A 27991-nucleotide genomic window follows, 5' to 3' on the forward strand; every position below is an offset into this window, starting at 1 on the left:
TGTGTCCTCACCCCTGTGTGACCAACTCCCCTAGTTAATGACGTGTTGTTCTATCATCTTCACCAGTGACACCCAGAGTCAATTTTCCTGCAAACTAAGCAAATCAAGGTTCATTTAAGGGAAGTTTCTGAAGTTGCTGTTTGACCTTTGTTCCAACCCCGGGATGCCTCTTCCCAGGGTTCTGTTCTAGACACTACCTAGCTGGCTGTATCCTGAATCTCCCAGTTAGTTGCCTCTTGCCCCAACGCCACTGTTTTCTTGTGTCTTCAGGCTCGATTCTCTCCACTATTGTTGCATGAAAGTCGGTTCCTTTCAAAAAGGTTAGAAATTATCTCCCTCCCCAACCTCAACTGAGACAGGCTTTCCCTGTAGAGTCCTGGCTGTCCTAGAACTCACTTTGTAGACCAAGCTGGCCTTGAACTCAGAGAGCTGCTTGGCTTTGCCTCCTTAGTGCTGGGTTTGTAGGAGTGAGCCACCACTATCCAGCTGATTAGATATATTTCTTATCATTCATTTTTAATTAAGTATATGTGGGAGTGTTTGTGTGTGATTGTATGCACATATAGATACAGGTGCCCTAGAAAGTCTAAGGTATCAGATCTCCTGGACCTGCAGTTAGGAGTTGTGGGCTGTCCTTGTGCTAGACACTGAGCTCAGGTCGTCTGGGAAAGTAGTAGATTCTCATAACTGCTGCTGAGTTAAACATTTGTTTCAAAAGATGATTTTGATCTGGGCAGTGGTGGCACACACTTTTAATCCTAGCACTTGGAAGGGGCAGGCAGATCTCTGAGTTTGAGGCCAGCCTGGTCTACAGAGTGAGTTCCAGGGCAGCCAGGGATACACAAAGAAACCTTTTCACAAACAAACAAACAAACAAAACCAGGGCTGAAGAGATGGCGCAGGGGTTAAGAACACTGCTCTTCTGCAGGTCCTGAGTTCAAATCCCAGCAACCACATGGTGGCTCACAACCATCCGTAATGAGATGTCTTCTGGTGTGTCTAAAGACAGCTATGTTGTACTTAGATATAATAATAAATAAGTTAAAACAAACAAAACCAGTTGAAATGTACACTGATAGGTGAGTGGACAAAGAAAATATTGACACATAGATGACAAACAAACAACAACAAAACAAAACCCAACCAACCAACCAACCAAAAATCAGTGTTTTCCAGACAAAACAGGGCAGGTGCACATATGAAACCAGTGATTGTGACAGCAGGCATCAAATCTGCCCAAACTGAAGCCCCTCCCCCCCCCCAAAAAACAAAAAAAAACCCAAAAAACAAAAAACAAAAAAAAAAAGAGGAAGGAAGGTGGGCACAAAGTCCTACTCCTAACTGAGGAGTTTGTTTGGTTTGGGGTTTCTTTGTTTTTCCAGGCAGGGTTTCTCTGTGTAGACTGGGCTATCCTGAATCTCTGTAGACCAGGCTGTCTTCCTCTTCTTTTTTAAAAAATTCATTTACTTATATGTAAGTACACTGTAGCTGCCTTCAGACACCCCAGAAGAGGGGATCAGATCTCATTACAGATGGTTGTGAGCCACCATGTGGTTGCTGGGATTTGAACCCAGGACCTTTGGAAGAACTGTCAGTGCTCTTAACTGCTGAACCATCTCTCCAACACTCTCACCACCCCACCCCTAGCGCCCCAGGCTGTCTTCAAACTCAGAGATTTGCCTGCTGAGGGCTGGAGTTAAAAGTGTGAACCATCACAGGCAGGCTGGAGCTATTGGTTTTAGATAACTGCTGGGAGGAAAGTCAGATCTCTTTAAAGGTACAACCCCTGGTATATGACCTGCACTCTAGGACAAATCCTGTGCTGATACAAACTGGGCTTGATGGATTCAAGAGACTGACAGAGAGCAAGTGAACACACAAGAGTGTGCACTCAAACACATACAAAACTGGGTGGGAAGGGAAGTGGGGATGAAGTGAGAATGTGATATGATAGATTTTTTTTTTATTTTTATTATTTCATGTGTATGGGTGTTTTGCTTGCTTGTATGTCTGTATGAGGGTGTCAGAGACCCTGGAACTGGAGTTATAGATGCGTGTGAGCTGCCGTGTAGATACTGGGAATTGAACCCTGATCCTCTGGAAGATGAGCCAGTGCTCTTATTACTGAATCATCTCTCAGACCCTATTTTTCTGTCTGGGGGAGAAAAAAAAAAAGGAGCTTGTCTTAGTTCAGGTTTCTATTGCTGTGATGAAACACTAACCAAAAGCAACTCGAGGAGGAAAGGACTTATTTTCATCTTACCGCCCACCACCGATGAGAAAACAAGGCAGGCACCAACCGGAGCTGATGCAGAGGCTGTGAAGGAGCTGCTTACTGGCCGGTTCAGCTTTCTTTCTTTCTTTCTTTCTTTTTTTTTTTTAGATTTATTTTATTTATTATATGTAAGTACACTGTAGCTGTCTTCAGACACTCCAGAAGAGGGCGCCAGATCTCGTTGCGGATGGTTGTGAGCCACCATGTGGTTGCTATGATTTGAACTCTGGACCTTCGGAAGAGCAGTCGGGTGCTCTTACCCACTGAGCCATCTCGCCATCTCACCAGCCCTCAGCTTGCTTTCTTACAGAATCTAGAACCACCCTCCCAGGGATGGCACCACCCACAGTGGGCGGGGCCCTCCCACATCACTAACTAAGAAAACGTCCTACAGGCTTGCCTATGGCTGGATCTTATGAATGCCTTTGTTCAACTGAGGATGATAAAGGTAGTAAGCACCTGTAGTCCCAGCTAGTCGGGAGACTGAGGCAGGAGGACTGCTTGAGCCCAGACCCCAACACTCTTAGCAGACAGAGAGAGGCAAGCAGATCTCAGTGAGTTCATGGCTAACCTGGTCTACATAGAAAGGTCCGCCGGGCAGTGGTGGCACACGACTTTAACCCCAGCACTTGGGAGGCAGAGGTAGGTGGATCTCTGAGTTCGAGGCCAGGCTGGTCTACAGAGTGAGTTCCAGGACAGAGAAACCCTGTCTCAAAAACAAAACAAAACCAAAAAAAAAAAAAAAAAAAAAAAAGAAAAAAGAAAGGTCCTAGCCAGTCAGAACAACATTGTGAGACCCTGTTTCAAATAAACAAATAAAATAAAATTAGAAAACCTTTAAATAGAAAAGGACATGATAAGAAAACTGTCTGAAGCTAGAGGTGTGGCTCAGTGGTACAGGAATTGTGAACTTGTGACTCCCAGGGTTAATTGGTGCCCTCGCTCTAAACCAGATGAACAAAAACTACAAAAGGCTGCCCCAAGCATCACCGTTTTACACTGCTGCAGAAAACAGGAACAGGAGACCTCTCTCTCTCTCTCTCTCTCTCTCTCTCTCTCACACACACACACACACACACACACACACACACACACACATACATCGTGCCAGAACAGAATAGATGAATGAATCATAAACTTTCTGTTCTGTTTCCTACCTCTTGACTGGTTTGGACTTGTTCTTAGACCACTTTACATCAAGCAAAGTTCTTCCCATAGGCTAGACATATCTTTCCCACAGCTAGAAATAGCTAATGATGAAAGTGATTTTCAAGCATTTTGTACAAGGAATAAAAACACTGTTCATGCGCAGCCCTGGTGGAATGTGCCTGTAATCATAGCACTTGGGAGGCTAGGGACCTCAAGTTCAAGGCTAGCCTGAGCTACATATGGAGCTAGCCTGAGCTACATGTGGAGTGAGGGAAGGTTTTGGGGGCAGACACAAGACAAGCCTCCAAACAAAAACTAATGTGCAACAGTAACAGTCTGGGTGCATGATGCCAATATTTCTATAGTATAGAAAGAAAAAAGAACAAAGCAAAATAGATCAAAGGCTATTGAATTAAAAAGGAGTGCATTGAATTAAATGCATTGAATTAAAAAGGAGTGGAGAGGAAAGAAACTTACTGTCTGTGACACTTGTTAGTTACAAGAGAAATTTAAGATTTTTTTGGTGGTTCCTAAACAAATTTTTTAAAATTATGAAGCTGGTGTGCTGGCACATGTGTGTGTGGGTGTCCCCTGCAGAGAAGGGTCTTATGCATAGTAGACAATTATCCTAACACCAAACTACATACATCCCCAGCCCAAAGGTGATTTCTTTTAGAGCTTTATATTTTTACTAGAATAACCAAAGCATCCACTCCATTCCTGAGACTACACAGATGGGAGAGAAACCTGAGAGGTTCAAATATGCCTGGCTGATTTTCCAGTTTGGTAGGAATTAAGATAAATGTGTGCCGAAGGGGCTGGAGAGATGGCTCAGTGGGTAAGAGCACCCGACTGCTCTTCCAAAGGTCCAGAGTTCTAATCCCAGCAACCACATGGTGGCTCACAACCATCCGTAACGAGATCTGACGCCCTCTTCTGGAGTGTCTGAAGACAGCTACAGTGTACTTACATGTAATAAATAAATAAATTAAAAAAACAAACAAACAAAAGAAATGTGTGCCGAAATGATTAGATTATCTATACAAATGGGACCTGGGTAGCGGTGGTGGTTAGGCCTGTAATCCCAGCACTTGGGAGGCTGAGGTAGCAGCAATGTCGTAAGGTTGAAGCTAGCTTGAGCTACACATAGGATTAGTTACAATCCACCATAGGTTATGCAGCAAAACCCTACTTCAGCACAAAATATATAAGTGAATAGTAATGTGTTTAATAAGCACGACAAATGGGAAAATCTGGGTAGTGAAGAAGGTGGGAAGAGGGTTAGGTCTCCCCGGATATATTCAGTGTAGATCGAAAATGCCAGCATTCTAACTAGGCTAGACAAACACAGCACAAACTCTTGAAAAATGCCTCAGTCATACCATAAAATGCCAAACATGATCACTACTCAAACCTGCCTTTTTTCGAAAGATCCAATGTTAGTATTTGTCAAGATTTATTTTCCAGGATGGTGAAATGTCAATGGTTATGAGAACTTGCTGTTACCATGACCATGAAGACCCGAGTTCGGAGTCTGCAGAGGCCAGAAGAGGGCATCAGAAACCCTGGAGTTGGGGTTACAGACTAGTGGTTGTGAGCAGGAACATGGGTACTGGGAACTGAACTCGGAACCTTTGCTAGTACAGCAAGAGCTGTACCTGCTGAATCATCTCTCTAGCCCCGGCTCCCCAGTGAGCGTTTCTTCTAGGCCCTGCCCCACAGTTACCTGGCAACAGCCAGGTATGCCTGCCTGACTCACTGTAAAAGGGGCTGGTTGCCGCCTCCTCACCCTCTTACCATCTTACACTCTTCCTTCTCTGTCCCTTCTCCCCCCATTCCCCTCCCCCACCTCTCTGTATGTGCTCATGGCCGGTCTCTACTCCTCTAACTCCTCCCCCTCTCCCCTCCCCTCCTCTTTTCTTTTTTCTCTCTCCTCATCTCTTCTCTTCTCCTCCTCCTCCTCCTTCTTCTACTTCTTCTTCTTCCTTCTCTCTCTCTCTCTCTCTCTCTCTCTCTCTCTCTCTCTCTCTCTCTCTCTCTCTCCTAAACCTCTTAACTCCTCCCCAAACTCTATTCTATACTATACTCCTTGTATGACTGGTATCTCAGGGGGAAGGGATACCTCAGCATGGGCCTGCAGAGGAACCATTCCACCACAACATACCACGCCTCCACCAAGCATATCCCTTCCTTCTTTTTTATAAAACACAACACCCCCCAAAAGAGGTAGAAATCTATAGAACGAGCAACAGTTGCGAACAAATGCCTTTATTCCCACTCAGGAGATAGAGGTAGCCAGAGATTTTCGAGTTCGTGGCTAGCCTATTCTACAGAGCAAAAATTCTAGTATATAGAAAGACCCTGACTTTCTTCAAAAGAAGAAGGGAGGGGACAGTCATGCATCCGTCAGCTGGGTTAATGATCTCCAACATCATTCAACCTTGCGGACTTAACCCAGCACTGGGTCCCTGGTTTCTCTACCTCAATTACCCAAGAAACTGAAGCGCTCCCAACAGCAACCCTCTCTCCTTCCCCCTCCAGTTTGTTCTTCCATGCTCTCCCCTTCCCGGTGCTCACCAGACCCAGGGTTAATTTAGAATCAACACAGATTTCCTTGGCAGGAAGCCCCATGATCTTTGTTGTTGCGGTCCTCTGACCTCTAGACATTGCTCTCCTAGGCTAGATAAGGTTCTGTTTGTTCTTTAGAGGGACAGGAAGGAAAAAAACTCCAAGTATTTATTATCCTGATACACTTGGGAGCATTTATGGTCCAACTACGAATTGCTAAATGTCGGTTCAGGTAATTCTCATTAAAAGCCCAGCCAACCTGGACCTAATATTCGCAGGTGAGAGCAGAAAGCACTGAGACCTGGAGCAATAAGGCTCCGGCTGGAGCGAGGGCAGACCCTGGAGGGACACCTTGGGACACAGCGGGTCTAGCCCCGGGCTAGTACCAACTAGCACTGGAAAAGCCATGCCTGGCTAAGTGCTTTCTACCTGGGCACCGCCCGCTTGGAGCTGCCTGGGGCATTTTGGAGCACAGAGGCTTGGAGCCAGACTGTGAAACACGTGATCGTCGGGGGCGGAGCCCGCCGGGAGCCCCGCCCCCCGGGAGTTAACCGGAGGCTTCGGCGCGGGCGCGCAGTCTGTGGAGCAGCGGCAGCAGCGGCGGCAGCGGCGGCAGCGGCGCAGGCACCGAGTCCAGCCCGCCGCTGTCATGGCCACGGTTCGGGAGAAGGCGGCGGCGCTGAACCTGTCGGCTCTGCACAGCCCTGCACAGAGACCTCCGGGTGGGTCGGAGGGCCGCGGCAGCGTGGGGCGGGCGCGGGCTGTGGGCGGGCGGTGCGCTCCGCGGGCTGCGCGGCCGCGAGGATCCGCTTTCTCCTCCTGGGTGGGCAGCGGGCAACGGGCCACGGACCCCGCCGCAGGCAGAGCTCGGCGTTTTAGGAACTTTACCAAACTTCGCTCGCAGTGGGGGTTAGGCTCCACAGCCTGACTTATGACACGCGCGGAATTTTGAATAGTTTCCTGGCCAGCGTCTGGAGAACGAACTCTTGACTGCATGGTGGGATCAGAGGTCGGTGGCTCCCAGACTCGGGAGATGAAGTAATAGTGTGTAAATTTAACACTTTCGCTACAAGCAATGTTTCAGTGAAGCCTCCATCACCCCCCTCCCCCAATCCCTGATCTGATAGTTACATGACTTTGGGAGACAAATGTATTGAATCATCGAGGGCGGGTGTAAGATCTTTGACCCGAATCGGATAATCCGTGCTAAAATTCTGACTCTTAATTCTGCAAATAGGGAGGTTTGGGATATTTGGATTTGTTTGGATAAGGTGCCACCTTTCCCCCTTTCTGGAACTGCCCGGTAGAGAGCTGGAGAAATTGGCTCTCAACCAAAGCTTTTCATTTGTAAAATGCCAACTTGTGAAACAGTGAGTCCTTCCCCTAGGTCAGAAAAGTGTATCTCAGTGGTCCCGCTATTGTTTGACTTGACTTTACTAATCAATGCTCCACATAATCTCCAAGATCTTAATGATGAATTTTGCTAGAGAACTACTTTCTCGGTACAGATTATAAAAGCGGTCTATAGTCCAGCTGTAGAGGTGTAAGCCCTCAGTCCTAGCACTGGGGAGGCAGAGGTAAAGCCTCTGAGTTCCAAGTCAGCTCTACACAGAAAGTTCCAAACCAAACAGAGTTAAAAAATGAGACTGTCTCAAAAAAAAAAAAAAAAACAAAAAAACCAAACCCAGCAAACAAGAACTGACCACATACTGTTCTCACCTAACAGGCTCTGATCACTCTATCACTTGACATGGCACTGGAAATTGTTGATAGCTTTAGGCTCTCTTTGGTAAATGGGATTCCCAAATTCACCCACTTTAACTAGGAAGGTCTTTCCTAACAGCTGAAATGTCAGTTCTGGGCTTTGGACATTTGTGAACAGGTTTTTAGGTGGTGAGAGGGAATGCATTTTAAAACTGGGTAGCTGACTCACTGTGGGAAGGATTGACCTGTGGCTAGAGATTCTCACTGAAGGAAAAGATCGCTCACTTACTGTCCTCAGCATCAGGCACCCGGGGCTGAGGGGGCTGCTGAGGGGGACTCTGAGGGGGCTGTTGTGGGCTCCAGCTGCTCTTTGCAGCTGGGATTCCGATTTGCTAATTGTTTATTTACTCCTCTTCCACCCTGCCTTGCTTTGTCACAGTCCTTCTGATGGAGGTAATGGGAGCCTGGGGGTTGGTTCCTTGCCATTCCCTGTCTGTGTGCTCTGGCAAGCAGCTTTGTACGTCCCCTTTTCCAGGGATTAGTAACTCTTTCAATGGCTATAAGCACAAGCCGGAACCTGATTTATGAGGAAGAAAAAGGGGTTTGTGCTAATCTTCTGCCAGAACTTAAGACACCTGTCTTAATGCAAACCAACAAGAAAGTGGTTTGTTATCTCGTTATCCCTTTATACTGTAACCTAAGTCTTTGAATTTGCCTGGTGTCACTTTTCCAAGGAGCTCAGAATACTTCCCATAGGCTTTCTCATTAATCGCTGAATTAAAGCAGGGGAGGGCCAATGCCTACTTTTGTAGATATTTCTCTTAGCAAATGTTAAAATTGTTCTTGTCAGGAGAGACTTATACCTACAGCCAGCCTTTATGGGGGCACCTCAGAGTCAGCCTTTCTCTAGTGCCAGATAGGAAAGCAAACTTTGGACTGTCAAAGGCAATATCCAGGAAAAATTGCAGTATCTGTTTCTGTCGTGTCGGAAAGTTTCCCACTTGGCCTCAGCTACCCAGCTGTGACATAACCTCTGTGACATTTACTGCTCTCACGAAGTTTCAGCTATTGCCTACTAAACATTTCTCTGAGTCATTTTTATAGATTAATTGATTTCATTTTGTATAGGTGTGAGTGTTTTGCCTGCGTGTATGTACGTACACCATGTGTGTGCCTGGTGCCCAGGGAGGACAGAAGAATTATAGAGTCCCCTGGAGTTACCCATCATGTGGGTGCCAGGAACTGAAACTGGCTCCTCACAGGAGCAGCAAGTGCTCTAACCACTGAGCGTCTCTCTCCAGCCTGAGTAATGGCTTTGGAACTGCTGTCAAGGGACTGCAGAGATGACTCAGTAGTTAAGAGCACTGGCTTCTCTTCCAGAGGACTCATGTTAGACTCTTAGCGCCCCCATAAAGGGTTGCAACTTTCTGTAAGTCTAGCTCCAGGGGTTCCGACCTCCTCTTCTGGCCTTTGTAAGCACCAGGCATACATATGGTGCACAGACATACATTTTGACAAACACTTACACACATAAAATGATGGAATGAACCTGAAGAGATAAAAATAAAACTTGATACGTACCTGGCAAGTGTTCTTTCACTGAACTATACCCCCAGGTTGTTTTATGTTTGGGGAGGGGTGGTGGCTTATAAGAACTATTTATGTGTATGCGTAAGTTTGTGTGCCACATGAGAGTAAATGGCCACAGAGACCAGAAGAGGGTGTCATCATTTCTGGATCTGACCAGGTGGTTGTGAGCTGCCAAAGGTGGATACTGGCACCTAGACTCAGGTCCTCTGAGCAGCAAGTGTTCTTAACTTGTGAGCCATCTCCAGCCTTCCAGCTGTTTGTTTATGAATGAGGACAGGATTTTCTGCTGTGGCTCAAGCTTACTTCACATTGGACATTCCTTTACCTCAGCCTCCTGAGTATGCTGAGACCATGTTCAGTGAACTGTAATCTGTCCCTTAAATAAAATTCTCTTAAATCCTAAATGATTTAATGTGAGGTGTGCTTTTATTCTTAGCACTGGGGAGGCAGAGGCAGATGGATGTCTTAAGGTCAAGACTGGTCAGGACTACAGAGTGAGACTTGGTCTTTAAAAAAAAAAGAAAGGTCCTCTGTTCTATAAGTTGTCATGTCTCCTTGGGTTCCTCTAGATACTGATATGATAGTTTTCTCCCTGGTTTGAGCTGGACTTTGCTTATTGTTGTACACAGTTAGCCACATTAACATGTGATTCCAACAGAGTTAGGTAGTTTGCCAGAAGTTGGATTTTATTAACGAAGGGTGGGATCTCAGAGTGAGACCCAGGACGGCAGAATTCCTGAGTCCACGCTGTTTGAATCTGTATGCCTTAGCACGCACTCCCGAGTCCACGATGCTTGAGTCTGTATGCCTTAGCACACACTCCCCAGTCCACGCTGCTTGAGTCTGTATGCCTTAGCACGCACTCCCGAGTCCATGCTGTTTGAGTCTGTATGCCTTAGCACACACTCCCACCCTGAACAGTTATTTCATCCACCCAAGCTTTCCTAACCTAGGCACTGTGGACACTTCTCTGTTGTGGGAGCCATGCTGTACATTGTGGGACTTTTAGCATTTCTAGATGTCAGTAGCCCCTTCCTTCCCATTGATAAATAAAACATGTCCCCTGACAGATCTGATGAGGATGTAAAACGATCCACTGCGAACCATTGGGTTAACCTTTACAAATGTTTTTCTAGTAGTTAGCAATAATCTACAACTAACAAATGTTCATTAACCTGTGTTAAAGCAATATTGAGATGGCTCATAAAGCGGCGAAGTTATTTGAACTCTGTAACTGTACGGAAACTTGAAAACAATGTACTAACTCTATTTCTTAAAGTTTTATATGGGAAACATGAGTTATTTCAATGACTTTTTAAATTTTCAGTCCAAAGCTCTAGAATGAAAATAATCATCTCATGCTTCGTAACACATACCTTTAATCCCAGGACTTCAAAGGTCAAGGGATTAAAGGCAGATCTCTGATCTCTGTACACTAAAGACCAGGCTGGTCAACAGGGGGTGTTTCAGGCCAGCCAGAGCTGCGTGGTGAGACCATTTCAAGAGCAAAGTCACAGCCTGGCTACAGAATGCATGCTGATGTACCTGTAGGCACCTGCATGGTTAGAGCGGCTTCCCCTGACTAGGCTCTCTCAGGAAGGGTGAACTGCTGTTTTCAAGGTTGATCCTGAGTGCCCCTTGTAATCTGAGTAAATGTAATGTCCTACTGTGGCTGATTTATGAGTTGGCTTTAAAGGAATTATTGGTTACTAACTTCATTAATCATTATGTATCATTAAAAATGGCAATGATCAGTATTTCAAATAAATGACTAAAGGTTGGAATTCTCTTGAAAATGCAACTTGCCAGGCAGTGGTGGCGCATGCCTTTAATCCCAGCACTTGAGAGGCAGAGACAGGTGGATTTCTGAGTTCTAGGCCTGGTCTACAGAGTGAGTTCCAGGACAGCCAAGGCTATCCAGAGAAACCCTGTCTCAAAAACCAAAAAGAAAAAAAGAAAAGAAAAGAAAGGAAAATGTAACTTATTGTTAATAAACTTTTGGGGCTAGAATTCCTATTTATGAAAAGTGATTTTTGCTTTTCAAACTATTGTTTTCAAGCAAATAAAAAATGTTTAGTAGAACAGGTTTAATGTATCATTTAGGAGGATATGCAACCCAGGCATGGTAGTTTTTGCCTGCATTTCACTCAGGAAGTAGAGGTAACAGGGTCATGAATTCAAACTTGCTGCAGCTACAATAGCAAGTTTGAGACCAAACTGGGTCATAAGGCAGTGTCATTAAAAACAACAACCACCACCCAACAACAACAAAAACTGAACAAAAAAAGGAGACCATAATGTTAAGAGATCTAGGTTTAATGCGTCCCCATGTTTTCTTTCCTATAGATCCATCATTCTGTTTGATATTCAATGTGTTTGTTTCTCAATGAAGCAAGAACTATTTCAGTCTTTAAATTCTTATAATTAGCAGTGTAGACCTGAGACCAAGCTTAACTATATTATTCAACTGCTGTAGTGGTTGGTAAAAGAACCAAGATACAGAGATGAAATCTCTTTTTTTTTTTTTTTTAAGGTTTATTTACCTATTATATGTAAGTACACTGTAGCTGTCTTCAGACACTCCAAGGAGAGGGCGCCAGATCTCGTTGCGGATGGTTGTTAGCCACCATGTGGTTGCTGGGATTTGAACTCTGGACCTTTGGAAGAGCAGTCGGGTGCTCTTACCCACTGAGCCATCTCACCAGCCGGAGATGAAATCTCTTGACCAGACCTACTGTAGCTTAGTTTTAGATTCTTAGATTAATTAAAAATTTTAAATTAATTTTTATTTTATATGCATGGTTGTTTTGCATGCACGTAAGTCTGCATCATGTATGTGTGGAAATTGGAGTGTTGGGTCCCTCCCCTGGAATTGGATTTATAGTTGTAAGTGGCCATGTAGTTGCTACAACTCAAACCCAAGTCCTTTGGAAGAACAGTCAGTGCACTTCTCACAGTCCTGGTGTTTTAGAACACCTTTGACCAAATGGAAAATAGATTCAAGATGAAGAGTTTATTTTGATTTTATTGATTGACTGATTGATTGATTGATTTTATTTTTGAGAGAGGGTCTCACTGTAGCTTTGGCTGCACTAGATTGGCCTGCCTCTTCCTCTGCCCACTGGAGGCCAGGATTAAAGATAGTCACAGCCCCTGGCTTCAAGATGTAGACTTTTCAGGAGTTGTCCAGCTTCTATGCTAGTGAGGCTGTAGGACAATCTGAAGCTTCAGCTGTGACTGCTCGCTAGCCTTAGAAACAGTCATTGTGTACTTTCTGGTTTCCTGAATTCTGTCTAGAAATTACAGAAAGTCAGTTTTATTTGGCTAGCATGCTTTTCTGGTCTTAATGGGTGATAGGATAGATCCTGCGCAGCACTGGGGGATCTGTAGTCAAACCTGGTTATCCTGGTATGAGTTTTGACATATTGACCTGTCAAGTCCTCCGTTCACTATGGGTTGCTGTGTCTGTGTGAACTTGAGCTTTGGGTCTGTGGGTGGTGATGCTTGAGGGGAAATACCTGGGAACGAACGCAGTGCCGTGCTTGGGAACTAATGGTCAATGAGAACAGAGGGACCTGAAAAGGCTGGCTTTTATCTTGCCTGGAGGACTCTGGAAACATTATGTGGCACACAGGTGCTGGCTGCCCTGCTCTAACCTGTTCTTTAATCTTTCTTACAGTCTTATCCAACCTGTAAAACGTCCTGATTTCCCACGTTTTAGTAGCAAGCTAATATGGGGAAGTTTGTTCCTTGCTCCTTACTTAATTCCTATGTAAGCATTAGCTTTTTCCCATGCCGTTCCGGCTGTATGCCCATCCCTATCACCATCCTTTGGTTAGAATTGGTGACTTTGCTTCAACTTTCAGGATTCTTGTACTAGCCTACTTTGTGACTTGAGTGTTTTAACTTTTTATCTTTAACACATCAATCACTACCCCAGGTGGGTGTGAGAACCATGCCTGTATGCCAGTTACTTGGCTCACAAGGATCACATGAACCCAGGAGTACTGGGCCAGCCTTAGCAACACATTGAAACTTTGTCTTTAAAAGAAAAGAAAATTTGCTGACCTTAAAGTCTGTTTCCCTTATGAGAAAGACAATCTGAGATCTCCAGGTTTGCAGTCTTTTGTTTTTTTTTTTTTTTTTTTTTTTGGTTTTTCGAGACAGGGTTTCTCTGTGTAGCCCTGGCTGTCCTGGAACTCACTTTGTAGACCAGGCTGGCCTCGAACTCAGAAATCCGCCTGCCTCTGCCTCCCGAGTGCTGGGATTAAAGGCGTGCGCCACCACGCCCGGCTTCAGGTTTGCAGTCTTATTTTCCTGTTTTACTCCTATGTGTTGTATATATTACAGAATTCACAATATTCTACTTTGTTTCAGGAGTACTGGCTTCCACGGGTTTATAAACACTTTGGGAAAGAATTCGTAAATCTTAAAACTATGGAATTTGTTTCTTCTGATCTCTTGGTTCTTTCATTGTTTTACCTTATTGGGATCGCCAAGGAAAGATGAATTCGAATCTTGTATCTTTTAACTGGCTTCTCCTGAGATAGAGTTTCTTATAGCCCAGGTTGTCCTTAAACTTTATGCATTGTCAAAGACGACCTTGACAGTATGTGGGCTGACAGACTTACGTGACACCAGTGCATCTATTAGGAGTACAGGAGAAGGGTCACGTAAAGGAGCTAGCATGGAAGGAGCTGTGAACCCAGATGCCACCCCAGCTCATGCAAGCTGGAAATCAGAGCTCACTGCACACTTGACCTAGCTTAAATGGTCTCTGCCTCCTCAGAAGTTCCTAGTGCCTTGGGAAGTCCGTCTGGCCTGTCAGTTTCAGGGACTTCCTGAGGCTTTGAGCTGTTTACTTCCTCAGTCTTCAGGAGCTTCTGTTTAGAACAGCAGTTCTCAACCTGTGGGTTGTGGCCCCTTTGGCAAACTGTCTCCAAAAATACTTACATTAGGATTCATAACAGTAGCAAAATTACAGTTATGAAGCAGCAACCAAAATCATTTTATGGCTAGGCATCACCACAACATGAGGAACTGTACTAAAGGGTCTCGGTATCAGGAAGGCTGAGAAGCACAGCTTTAGAACTTAATCTGTATTCCCAACACCAAATAACTAATCATAAAACATATGTAGGTATTAGGAAATTACTATCTGTGTAACCCAGGGCAGGTTTAACACACTGAACCTCAATTTTCTGAAAAAGGGGTGATTATTAGCTATTTCCACAGAGCCATGTGTCTGGTTAAATTAGAGAAGTCATAGTTTGTCATGCTGTACATACTCAGATGGGAGGCATTGCTGGTAATGATAAAATGGGAATTTGAAGCCCACCTGCACTCTCAGAACTCAAGAAGTAGAGGTAGGATCATCAGTTCAAGGCTAAGCTATTCCATAGAGCCAGGCCAGCCTGGGCTACATTAAGACATAGTCTCAAGCTGGGCAGTGGTAGCAATTGTCTTTAATCCCAGCACTCAGGAAGCAGAAGCAGATAGATCTCTGTGAGTTCAATGCCAGCCTGGTCTACACAGTGAGTTCCACTCAGGATAGCCAGGATTATACAGAGAAACCCTGTCTCAAAGAACAATACACACACACACACACACACACACATACACACACACATAAGGAAAGATTAATGAGCCAGCATTAGGTTAATTTAAAACTCATTATGATCTCTGGTATTTTAAATAAATTAAGAACTTGGGCTGTTGGGCCTGGGGTAGTGGCCACACCTTTAATCCCGGAGCTGGAGAGGCAGAGGCAGGTGGATCTCTGAGTTCAAGACCAGCCTGGTCTATATATAGGAGCCCCTGCTCCACACTATAGTAAAGAAAGGAGGTGGCTATTGGCACATTGTAGCCAGGTTAGTGAAGCTCACCCTGAGGCCTGGATACCAATTCTAAGACCCCTCAGTGTGGACTCTGGCTTTCCTCACAGGTAACACCAGGCTGCTGCCAGTCTAGTTTTACTTTACTGTTTCTCACAGTCTCCAGGATTTGAATCTTGAAACTGCTTACCTAATATTTCTAAGGCTGCAGCAGTTACTTCTGTTTTCCACTACATTAGGAATTATCTTAGTATTTGTTTTGTTTGGATTTTTTTTTTTTTTGAGACAGAGTCTCACTCTGTAGACCAGGCTGGCCTCCAACTCACATAGCTCCACCTGCTTCTGCCTCCAGAGTGCTGGGATTAAAGGTGTGCCCCACCATGCCCAGCTATCTTCATTCTTAAAGCACTATTAAAATTGAAAACAACCTCACTGATCATTTTGAACTAGCAAAACAATGAGTAGGTAATAAATTATTTATCTTTTGGAATTGAAAACTACAAATAAACAGCAGATGACTTTATATGTGTGCTATTAATTTTTACAGTAAAAACTGTTACAATTGCTAGCAGTTATAAAATTATGCCGTGAAGTAATGCAGTGTAATGACTCAATGTACTCCTTATACTTCAACACTGAAAGTGGATCTCAAATGATGAATTTAAGATTCTTGGCTCTAGGGTATAGCTTTGATGGCAAAGCATATGCTGGGCATGTACCTCAGAACTCAGTTCAATCCCCAGTGCAAAAGAAAAACAACAGAAAAGTAATTCTTTCTCCATTGCACTAAAACGAGCAAGGTAGGCGAGATGGCTCAGCCAGGAAGAGTGCTTGCCACCAAGCCTGATGGCTTGAGTTCCAGCTCAGAAGCCACGCGCTGGAAAGAGAACCAAGTGAGTTCCGAGAGTGATCCTTCTCCCTCCATACACATGCTGTTCAGGAGCTAAAAATGTAGGAAGAGGGGCTAGAAAGAGAATTAGCAATAGGAGTGCCTGCTGTACAATCAGGAGGACTTGACTTTGGATCCTAGCACACGCACATAGCAAGCTGGGCACACACACACACACTTCTTTTTTTTTTTTTTTTTTTGGTTTTTTGAGACAGGGTTTCTCTGTGTAGCCCTGGCTGTCCTGGAACTCACTCTGTAGACCAGGCTGGCCTCAAACTCAGAAATTTGCCTTCCTCTCCCTCCCAAGTGCTGGGATTAAAGGCGTGCACCACCACCACCCGGTGCGCGCGCGCGCGCACACACACACACACACACACACACACACACACTTGTTTAAATTTCCTTCCTTTCAGGCAATGGTCGCTTTAATGGTCAGTCTCCATATTCCTTACTTTTAGACTCTGAAAGGAAGTAGTAACTTGCCTGCTTCTCTGCCAAGAGAATCCACGTAAATGAAGCAATTGCTTAACAAAAGCAGGGGCTTAACTAGGACTGCTGAATTTTCAGAGACCGTGAGGAGCGTATCTCATAAGAGAGCATACACTGATTATGTAAAGAGGGGTAGAGGGAGAGGGGAGAGAGCAGCAGACACAGGGCCTCTGACCATATGATTAACTAAGTAGCTAGGTTCAGTTCCGTCAGCGTGGTAAAGCCCAAGGCCCATTTTCTGTCCCTTTAGTTTTCCTTTTCTTTGTATTTTTGCCAATAATCAGTTTTATTTAAGGAAAAATATGGGAAATTTTCTCAGATTTAATTTACTTTGTATGTGGGTCAGTTTTGTCCTTGTAGCATGTGAGTTCTGGGGACTGCACAGTTGCCAGGCTCCGGGAAGAGCCTTTATCTGCTGAGTCATCTTGCTGGCTTGGATTTTTTTTTTTTCTTTTACGTTAAAAAAAAAGTTAATTCGTGTGTGTGTGTGTGTGTGTGTGTGTGTGCCTGTAAAGACAGAGGACAACTTTGGGGAGTCAGTGTTCTCATTCTACCATGTTGGTTCTGGGGATTGAACCCAGCTCATCGTGTTTGGCCTCAATTGTCTTTACCCACTGAGCCATCTCACCAGCCTAACAGGAATGTCTTCAGGGCTCATTTTCCCTTTCTATGTGTGCTGGGCAAAAATCTTGCTTTGTTTCTGTGTTCACCCTGGTCTTTTGCAATAGTTAATAAACTCCTATTACTTTACCCTGCTTATGAAGTATTTAAGTTAGAAGCTGGCAAAACAGGAAGCAGCCCGTGTGTGTGCTTGTGCATTCCTGTGTGCATGGCATGTGCATTCCTGCGTGCATGCGTGACCGTGAGTCAATCCCAGGAGGATTTCAGTGTGCTCGGAAGTGGCATGGAGCCTGTGAATCCACTTTGTCTCTAATCCGAGATGCTATCTGCCTCGTAGGTGAGCTGCTGCTGACTGGATAGCTGGACAGTCTTGCGTGTAGCTGTTGGTGCATCATCTACCCCTCCTTGCTCTCACTTCCTGCTGCGGCTCTCTCCTCAGGCCACTCTAGTTTGACTGGCATGTTCTAGCAGAGTGCATGCCCCTGGGCCTTTGGATTTTCTGTTCTCTGTTTTTTTTCCCTAGTGTCTGTACAGCTTGCTTCCTGGTTTTACTCAAGTCCCTATTTAGATATAACTATTGGAAAAGTGATTCCTAGTTTCTGTGGTTTTTCTTTTTCTTTTTCTTTTTCTTTTTCTTTTTCTTTTTCTTTTTCTTTTTCTTTTTCTTTTTGCCTTTGTGATTTTGTGTCTCCAGAGCTGGTACTGAACCCAGGGTCTTTCAGTTGTCAGGCAAACATTCTACCACTGAGCTAAATCTCCAACCCTAGAAAAGTCTTTCCTGGCATCCCACTTAAAATAAATAGCATTCTCAGCCAGCTGGCGGTGCACATGCTTTAACTGTGGCACTCAGGAAGCAGAGGCAGGTGGATCTCTGAGTTTGAGGCCAGCCTTGCCTAGAGAGTTCCAGGACAGCCAGCAGTAGTACATAGTGAGACCCTGTCTCGAAAAACCAACCAACCAACCAAAGCAGCATTCTCAGGGGATGGAAATGGCTTAGTAGTTATGAGCACCGGCTGCTCTTCCAGAGAACCCAGGTTCAATTCCCTGCACCTGCACCCACGTGCAGCTGAGAATAATCTGTAACTCCAGTTCCAAAGAATCATCACCCTCTTCTGGTCTCCTCAGGCACTAGGCAGTCTGTGGTGCACATACGTACACACATAGGCAAAACACTCATACACATAAAGTAAAAAGGAAGGAGTAGTATTCTCAGGCCATCAAGAGGTGGATGTGCATAAGCATGTAGAGACACAGCTGCCAAGCCTGGCAGTCTGAATTTGATCTCCAGCACCCACATGGTGGAAGGAGAAAGCATATCTCTGCAAGTTGTCCTTTGACGTGCTGTGGCACACGTGTCCACATACAACCCATCAGCGCAGGAGCTCGGGCACACACCCCCCCCCAATGAAATAGCATTCTCTTACTCAGCTGTTGCCACCTCTCCACCCCAGCCCATGTGTGTGCCTGTTGATCTCCTGAGAGTCTCGCGATTGATCCTCTGCCTCAGCCTCCTTTGCTAGTCACAGGTAAGCACCATGCCCAGCAGCTAAATCCTCTCAGCACTAATTGAACACATACATATTGTTTGGATCTGCCCATAGTGTCTTCAAATGTGAGAACAGATTTTATTCACTACTGTGTCTACCACACAGGACAACACTTAGTATATAGCAGGCACGAAATTTTTAAATAAATTGCCATCAATAATATGCTTCTGCTAATTTCCCTTCTTTCTAGGTGTTGCTTGGACCTCGTACAAATGATCAAAAGTGCTAATGCACAGTTCCTCTCTCTCTAGGTTTCAGTGTGGCCCAGAAGCCATTCGGAGCCACGTTCGTGTGGAGCAGCATTGTAAACACCCTTCAAACCCAGGTGGAAGTGAAGAAGCGAAGGCACCACTTAAAACGGCACAACGACTGCTTCGTCGGCTCGGAAGCCGTGGATGTCATTTACTCCCACTTAACTCAGAATAAATTCTTTGGTGATGTTGATATTCCTCGGGCCAAAGTGGTACGAGTGTGTCAGGCACTTATGGACTACAAAGTATTTGAAGCTGTTCAAACCAGAGTTTTTGGAAAAGACAAGAAGCCTACATTTGAAGATAGCAGTTGCAGCCTTTATAGATTCACAACAATACCTAATCAGGATAATCAGTTAGGCCATGAGAACAAAGTGCATTCGCCTTCCAGGTGAGTCCTGGCATTAGGTGGTCGTAGGCATAGTAGCAGCATTTTTATACTTTTTAAAAAAAGACTGTGATAATTTTGACTAAAGTCCAAATCCTGGTAAATTTAATAAAATATACTAAAATGTTGATAACGTACCAGGTATACCCTAGACTTCATTTGTTCATACTATTTTGCAAAATCAGTCAACAAACTTTGCCTCAAGTTGGAGTAACTGTAAAAACTGGCAATTCCTATCAAGAAGGGATGAGTACAGAAGACAGAAGGGCAGGCAGAGAGACCCAGCTCTAGAGTCTTACTGGAGTGTAGAACGTGGTGGCTCTGGAGTGTGAAAAGTGAAAGACTGACAGTACTCAGAGCTTCATGTGACATGTTCCAGGGTTCCTGTGATTTTGGTTTGTGAGGTTTTTGTTTGTTTTTAATTTTGAGACAAGTTCTTCCTGTGTGGCTCAGGCATTCCTGAATTTCTCAGCTCAAGCCATTCTTCTACCCCAGCCTCCAGAGAAGCTGGGACATAGGTGGGTGCCACTGTTCTGGAGTGGTAAAGAACTTGGGACTTGGTCATATAGATGTTGGAAAGACCACAAAAGACACTGAGGACAGGATGGGGTTATATTTTAGGGAGACCACTTGGGCCGGAAATGGTGCTTCGTAGTCAGTGAGAACTAGGGAAGCAATGTTGCAGGCTAGGGAAGGGGAGGCTGTACTAACCACGGGGGAAGAAAGTGGGAGTCTGGAACGACAGAATGTGGGGACCGGACTGCTGATGGAAGTGAACGCACGTGAGGAGTGCATGGTGAGTTTATGAAGTAAAACTGTCTTCCCCTCATTGCCCCAGCGAAACCTCAGAGGAGACAATAAATCACTCAAACGTGACCTTAGAGTCAGGATTTTAGGGCACTGACTTTAAATATTTTTAAGTCTCTCAATAAAATATACCTCTCTAGACACAAGCAAAGGAATAAGAGGATAGTGTAGAGCATGCTTGCTCCACACCCCTCTAACACATCTTCATGCTTTGCCTGAAATTTTTGAGACCAAAAGTTTGTAACTGGAGTTTTAGAAAGAACATTTTATAAATATTCTACAGTGCTGTTGGGATCTTCAACAGTATTGGGTAGTGGAGCATATTAATATTTCTGTGGCAAACAAAGGAATATTCATACCAACTAAGATTTAAAAAAACAGACTGACAATTTCAGGATTTTTTTGTTTTGTTTTTGTTTTTTGGTGTTTTGAGACAGGTTTTCCTGTAGAGCCCAAACTGGCCCATTACTTGCTGTAGGTAACAAGCCAGGCTCACAGTAAGTTCAGGGTTCTCTTGCCTCTACCTCTTGAGGGGCTAGGATGAGACATTTTACCACCAGGCCTCGCTTAGTTTTATTATGTTTTAAAATTGGTGATACAGTTTTAGTCATTGTGTTACATCTAAATAAAGGGTCACAGGAGATTCTATTTAGAATATTTGTATTTTAGAGCAGGGTGTAGTGGTATCTACCTGTAATCCCAGGATCTGGGATGTAGGGCCCAGAGGATCAGGAGTTTAGGGCCAGCTTCAGCTACATAGTGAGTTTGAGATGAGCTTGCGAATGCAAGAGATCCTGACTCCAAAGAGCAAGTAGAGAGAATGCATTTGGGCGGAATAAGGGACTTGTGAAAGGTATTTTATCCCACTCAGACTTTCATCTGTTACGCTTTGGTTTTGAGACGTAAGCTCCGTAGCCACTGCAGCTCTAACACTCATCATTACTGTGGATGTACTGCTAGGTACTCAGACGCGTCATTTATGTCATCTGATATCAAGTCGGACAGTTTGGAGGACCTGTGGGAGAACCTGAGTCTAAAGCCTGCCAACTCCCCTCACATACACATCTCTGCCAGGCTGTCTCCTCAAGGTAAGCTAGTGATGCCCAGGGAGAAGTGGAAGACCCAGGAGACATTTCCTCCCAGCTTTTATTTGAATTTTCATGTTCAGGCAGAGAAAGAGTGTGCTGTGTGTTAAGGCTGTTTATGTTGAGCTTCAACAGAAGTCTATTATCCTGAACAACAACACATCACTGTTACAACTCTTGAACACTGACTTTTGTCCATCTGCTGGCAGGGCTTCAAGTCTGAAATGTTTTGCATGCAGATTGATTCTTCCTTAATGTGTGCTCTAAGCTGTTTCTTTTCCTAAGATTTTATTAGGTTACATGAACAGCTGAGAATCATATTTAAAGTCTTAACAGAATTCTTATGTTCCTCCTTGTGGCCCTGGAATGCAGCCTGATGATCTTGATTTCTGCTCTCCCTCCCCCATCCTGGTTGTGTGGAAAGCCTGAGTGGATACTCTGCAGCCAATAGTTTCAAATGAGTTTTGAGATTGAATGAACAATTCTTTCTTCTAGAGTCCTCATTAGCATGTTATATGGCTTGATCCCTTATCTCTGGCATATTATTGCTTTATATGGAACAAAGAATGACAAGAATTCCTCTTGTCCAGAGGCTGTTCTCCTACACTTTAAACAAATCTTGGATTGTCTTGTTGTAAGAAAGCACTCCATGAGTAAGAGTGGGCTAGTAGGGCTGGTGAGATGGCTCAGTGGGTAAGAGCACCCGACTGCTCTTCCAGAGGTCCAGAGTTCAAATCCCAGCAACCACATGGTGGCTTACAACCATCTGTAACGAGATCTGGCGCCCTCTTCTGGAGTGTCTGAGGACAGCTACAGTGTACTTACATATAATAAATAAATAAATCTTTTTAAAAAAAAAAAAAAGAGTGGGCTAGTATACCCACTTTCTGCCACAGATTTATTTTATTTTTTTTTAAAGATTTATTTATTTATTATATGTAAGTACACTGTAGCTGTCTTCAGACACTCCAGAAAAGGGAGCCAGATCTCATTACGGATGGTTGTGAGCCACCATGTGGTTGCTGGGATTTGAACTCTGGACCTTCGGAAGAGCAGTCGGGTGCTCTTACCCACTGAGCCATCTCACCAGCCCTCTGCCACAGATTTAATAGTTAGACCTACCTAGACAGATGTTGCAGTGAGCATGGAATAACTATTAATTGATACTTCCCACTTTGTCGTTCTCCTGGGTAGTTATCAATGAAGTATGGCAAGAGGAGACGATTGGACGGCTGCTACAACTTGTCGACCTTCCATTTCTTGACTCCTTACTCAAACAGCAAGAGGTCGTGCCTAAAGCCCCTCAGTCTAAGAGACAGCCTGACATGGTCAACACCAGTAACTATCTGGATCGAGGAATTCTCAGGGCCTATGGTGACTCTCAGTAAGTGCAAATATAATTATCTCAATATGTTTGTGAGTTAAAGAGCTTGCCCAGTGCACACAAAGCTCTGGGTTCAAGCCTCAGCATTGACTAAATTAGGTGTTGTGGCACACACCTTTTATCTCAGAGCTTAGAAGGCAGAAAGAAGGCTCAGCACTTTAAGGTTACCTTCAACTACATAGCTAGTTTGAGACCAGATTGGGCGACATGAGACCCTGTACATACTCATAATGTTGACATTTGGGAGGCAGAGGCAGGCAGATCTCTGAGTTTGAAGCCAGCCAAGATCTCATATACACTTAGAATATGTCTCAAAAAGAAAGAAAAAAAAAAAAAAACAGAAACAAAAACCCCAAAACCAAAAATGGCATGTGAAGATATCAGCATGCCTGCATCTCCTAAGATTCCCCACAGACTTAAAGTGAACAGATTTGACAAACTTTTAGAATCTTGACTTGAGTACATTTCTTTCTTTTAGAATGCTTGTTAAATGAGTGATCTTCTAATTCACTCGTTATCCTAAAGCACTGTAAAGTAAACCTTTCACCTCCAGCTGTCATTATGAATGTGAATTTTTGTTGTTGTTTTGTTGAGACAAGGCTGTTTGTAGCCCTGGCTTTCCTGGAACTTGCTTTGTAGACCAGGCTGACCTGGAACTCTTAAGAGATCCACTTGCCTCTGCCTCCCAGGTGCTAGAATTAAAGGCAATTCTAAAAATTTAAATTTTAAATTTTTTTTAAATTTTAAAATTTAAAAAATTTTTTATTTTTATTTTTTGAGATGGGGTATAGCCCTGGCTGGCCTGGAACCTAGAGATCTGCCTCTGCCTCTCTAGTGCTGGCATTAAAGGTATGTATCACCATACCTGGTTTTTTATGCTATCTATCGGTTGGCATCCAACTATTCATATGAACAATGTGTTGAAAACACAGAGCTAGGAAGGAGAAAGTTGTACTTCTTAAACCCTTCCACCTCAGAAAGTAGACTGGCACACTACCTACTGAGGCAAAAAAATTCAACATTAAATCAACTGGAATCATGGAAGTTACTAGCCTTTAATAACGTTACTTAGGAGAGGAATAGACCAAATTATGGCTCTTCCTTGAGCTAAAAATGTCTGCTCTGGATTCTCTAAGACTTCAGATCTTAAGATTTATATTCAAGCTAGGCAGGGGCGCACACATAAAGCCTTACATGAAACTTAACATACTAGCTGGTAAGTTCTGCTTCTGCAATGGGAAGCTTACTCTCCTGTTTACATCTCTACAATAGGTAATATTTTATACTTACCTTAATATTCAGAATTTGTGTTAAAAATGACCTTAAAGATTCATAGCTTCCTCTTTTTATAAACCCAAGCTATGACATAAAGAATGTGTAGCAAATGTAAAGATATCTAGCTTTATTTTTTTATTTTTTATTTTTTTTGGTAAACCCTAAAGTCTATGGCAGTAGAGGACAAATAACAAATTTATTGAGATACAGTGTTTTCTGAATGGGTATATAGCTAGTTGGTAGAGTGTTTACCTTTCATTTATGAAGCCCTGGGTTTATTCTCCAACAGCTCCTTTTTTTTTTTGGATTTTCGAGACAGGGTTTCTCTGTATCTCCCTGAATGTCCTGGAACTAACTCTGTAGACCAGGCTGGCCTTGAACTCAGAAATCCGCCTGCCTCTGCCTCCCGAGTGCCAGGATTAAAGGCGTGAGCCACGCCCGGCTCTCCAATAGTTCCTAATATGGTCATCAGTGCTTATAATCAAAACACTCAGGAGAATCAGAAATTCACGGTCATTCTTACCTATATTGTGATTTGAAGACCAGGCTGGGCTACAAGAGACCAACACAAATCTCCCAAGGAACATTTTACCTCTTGATTTGATTATTTTGAAATGTTATCTTGTCTCTACAAACTAAATGAAATGAGAAATGTTAATCTTTTGTCTTACTCTATTCTGTCCTAGCTAAAGCGAGAGGTAATAGACCATACCCATGACTCTGAACCTCGCAACGTTATATGGTGGAATTACAGCTTAGGAGTCAGGTTTGAAACCAGATGTGGGTAATATCACACATTCATTATCCTAGCACTAGGGAGAATTTGAGGTCAAATTTTAATTTTGGTGACCTTCTCATCCTTAATGTAGTAAAATGATATTTTTACACAAAAGGAAAATGCAATGTAGTTGATTTCTTTAACCTGTCATACACAATTTAGATATATGGTAAGTGATTCTATTGTCTTTAAGTGTGGAAAATATTATCCTAGTAGCAAATGTGAAATAATCAAGGAATTAGATACCATGTGTCTATTTCTTCTTGTGTTTTAAGACAACCCTCTTTTTCCTCCCTTGCTCTAGGGAAGATGAATGGATCTCTGCAGCCATTGACTGCTTGGAATATCTTCCCGACCGGATGGTTGTGGATATAAGCAGGAACTTTCCTGAGCAACCAGACAGAACAGACTTAGTGAAGGAACTTCTGTTTGATGCTATTGGCAAATATTATAGTACTAGGGAGCCTCTGTTAAGCCACCTGTATGATGTTCATAATGGGATAGCAGAACTCCTGGGTAAGTTAGCCCCTGCAAGATACCAGAGTTCATCTTAGAGAAAAAAAATTACGTGTGCAGCTGGTCTTTGCTACTTGTGAGTTCTTTTTTTTCCCCACCCATTTTCAGCCCCTGACTATAAATCTAATTTCTTTCCTTTTGTTTCCTTTTTGAGCACCACTACTAACAAAACACAAACAACCTCCCAAAATGACCAACAACTACCCACACCCTCTCTAGCATCTGTAAAGTTCTCAAAATTCCAAATGTCACAATATGGCAGAAATTATCTGCAGCTGGCAAAACCAGCTGCTAAAGCATGAGGCAAATCATAGTCAGCTGTATAAAGAATATATATATATATATACACACACACACACACACATATATACACATATACACACACATATATATATATATATATACATATGTATGTGTATATATATATATATATATACACACACACACGCAAGTATTTAGGGTTCACCATGAGACCTTAGTAGCTCCAAAGCTAGGTAGGAACTTTGGCTGCTTCAGAACACTGCTGTCATCCTCTGCAAGCTTAGGCAGGTGTGGCAGTTCCCTGCTTTAGAAGAGTGACCAGCATGACCCTGTACCCTCTTCAGAAGGACAACACTGTTCTTTCTGACCTACACGGGCACACTGTTTTACATGGATTTTGAAAACAAATTGGGAGTTTCAGAGAATGCCTTCTATTTTTCTCAGGTACAGTTATCAGCATTTATACATAGCACATGCTCAAAGTCTGTTTGAGAAGCAGAGTGGGAATCTATGAAGCCAAGAGTTAGATTTAACATCCTAAGACGATCTATGACAAGGGCCTGTGGTATCAATTGTTGATCTGAGGACAGGTTGTCTTTATGCTGTTGGTCATCCATTTTATTTGTATTTATTTAAATTGCTCCTATTTGTCAGTACGTATGCACATACATGTATGCATGCTGTGGCACATGTATGGAGGTTGATTTGCTCCTGTTTTCATTCCTGCTTTTTGTTTTTGCTTTTGGAAACAACTTTGAGGAAGTGTACTACTTCACATAAAGTGTAATGAGTTTTGTTCATTTTAATATAGTCATATTTGGTAAATTAAGCAGTTGTTTTCCTTTGGCTAAAGTAAACGGGAAGACGGAAATGGCGTTAGAAGCCACACAGTTGTTTCTGAAGCTTCAGGACTCCCAGGACAGGGAGGAGTTTAGACGGCTGCTGTACTTCATGGCTGTTGCAGCAGATCCTTCGGAATTTAAATTACAGGAAGAAGTAAGTCTGTCTAAATGTTCACTGTATTCCGGGCATTAGCATCCACTGTGCTACAGCGGATGGCAGATTCATATTTGATATCCCCTTAGTACTAAACTTAGCCTTTCAAATATGTAGCATGGGGTGTGTGTTTCTTCTTACAGAGTGACAATCGGATGGTAGTGAAAAGGGTATTCTCAAAAGCTATTGTCAACAACAAAAATGTATCCAAAGGCAAAACGGATCTTCTTGTGCTCTTCTTAATGGATCACCAAAAAGATGTTTTCAAGGTAAAACTCTGAAAGTAATGAATTGTGATTCTTTGTAACAGATTAAAATGCACTTGAATAATGTCCTGTGTACCTTCTTCCTAGATTCCTGGAACTCTACATAAAATTGTTAGTGTTAAGCTTCTGGCCATACAAAAAGGAAGAGATCCTAATAAAGATACAGGTAATTTAAGAATGTTATCTACATGGTTTTAGGGTTGTTTTTTTGTTTGTTTGTTTGTTTTTAAGGCAAGATCTCATTGTAGTCCAGGCTGATCCATGGCTCTGTAGCCAAAGATGACCTTGAAGTCCTGCTCCTCCTGCCTCCAACTTCCAAAGGCCAGGGTCACAGATGTTTGAGACCAGTCCAGAGTGCTGATTTGAAATTATTTTGCTATGATGAGTTTCAACTAAATGATTTGAAACATTCCCCTCAATTTTCTAGGCTTAGCAGAGTACTTCCTGGGTTACAATAACTTTCAGGTTATTTTAAAACCTTTAAAATTCACATTTCTTATTCTCTCTCTCTCTCTCTCTCTCTCTCTCTCTCTCTCTCTCTTTCTCTCTCTCTCTCTCTCTCTTTCTCTCTCTCTCTCCCTCCCTCCCTCTCTCCCTCCCTCCGTGTGTGTGTGTGTGTGTGTGTGTCTAGGTCAGAGGACAACTTTCATGAGTTGTTTCTGTGCTTCCACGGTCATGTTTATGAGGATTGAACACAGGTTTAGCGGCAAGTGCCTTTCCCATGAGCCATCTCAGGCTGGGTTAAAACTGCTTGATTAAGGTTATCTTTATTCCCTCTGATGCGTTTTATAGAATGACAAAGGAAAATGAAAAGGAAACCACTGCCTTGTTTTTCTAGATAAATGTGAAGAATAGAGTCATTAACTGGAAGTTTCTGTTTTAAATCTTAAGGCTATATTTATTGCCAGAGAATTGATGAAAGTGAGTATTCTAGCAGTACAAAGGAGAAAACCAAAGACCAGCTGTTGAGCTTACTAAAGAATATTGATGAGGATTCACAACTCTCTGCCAAAGAGAAGAAGAAACTGCTAGGCCAATTCCGTAAGACTCATCCAGACATCTTCACTGAGTATTTTGGAGACTGAGTTTCTAATGTCTGTGTATGTGTACTTGTATTTTAAGGGCAGATTATGTAGCCTAAAGAAATTTTAAGCTTGGATGTCTAAATATGAAGTTGTACTTTTTTTGAAGTTGTATTTAATAAAAAAATTTTTATATGTGTCAAAAACTATTACTCAGAATGGTGTGTTGCTGTAACATCTGACCTGTTAGATGAGTTGATTTAAAATTATGTTCAATTTATATAAAAAATCATAGG

The 27991-nt window shown here is 43.2% G+C and overlaps 1 protein-coding gene across 1 annotated transcript; it reads left to right on the forward strand.

Annotated features, from left to right (window-relative positions):
• The first annotated feature begins 6561 nt into the window (after positions 1 to 6561).
• Positions 6562 to 27898, forward strand: Depdc7 (DEP domain containing 7). Its single transcript, XM_021156290.3, has 9 exons — positions 6562 to 6714; positions 18918 to 19308; positions 21073 to 21200; positions 22392 to 22581; positions 24939 to 25150; positions 26265 to 26407; positions 26551 to 26676; positions 26761 to 26839; positions 27565 to 27898. Exons 1-9 carry the CDS (start codon positions 6642 to 6644, stop codon positions 27756 to 27758), a joined length of 1536 nt encoding a protein of 511 aa, XP_021011949.1. The 5' UTR covers positions 6562 to 6641; the 3' UTR covers positions 27759 to 27898.
• The last annotated feature ends 93 nt before the right edge of the window (positions 27899 to 27991 follow it).

Source organism: Mus caroli, unplaced genomic scaffold, assembly GCF_978045245.1.
Source record: "Mus caroli unplaced genomic scaffold, Mus_caroli_1 scaffold_2, whole genome shotgun sequence".
In the NCBI taxonomy this organism is placed as follows: Eukaryota; Metazoa; Chordata; class Mammalia; order Rodentia; family Muridae; genus Mus; species Mus caroli.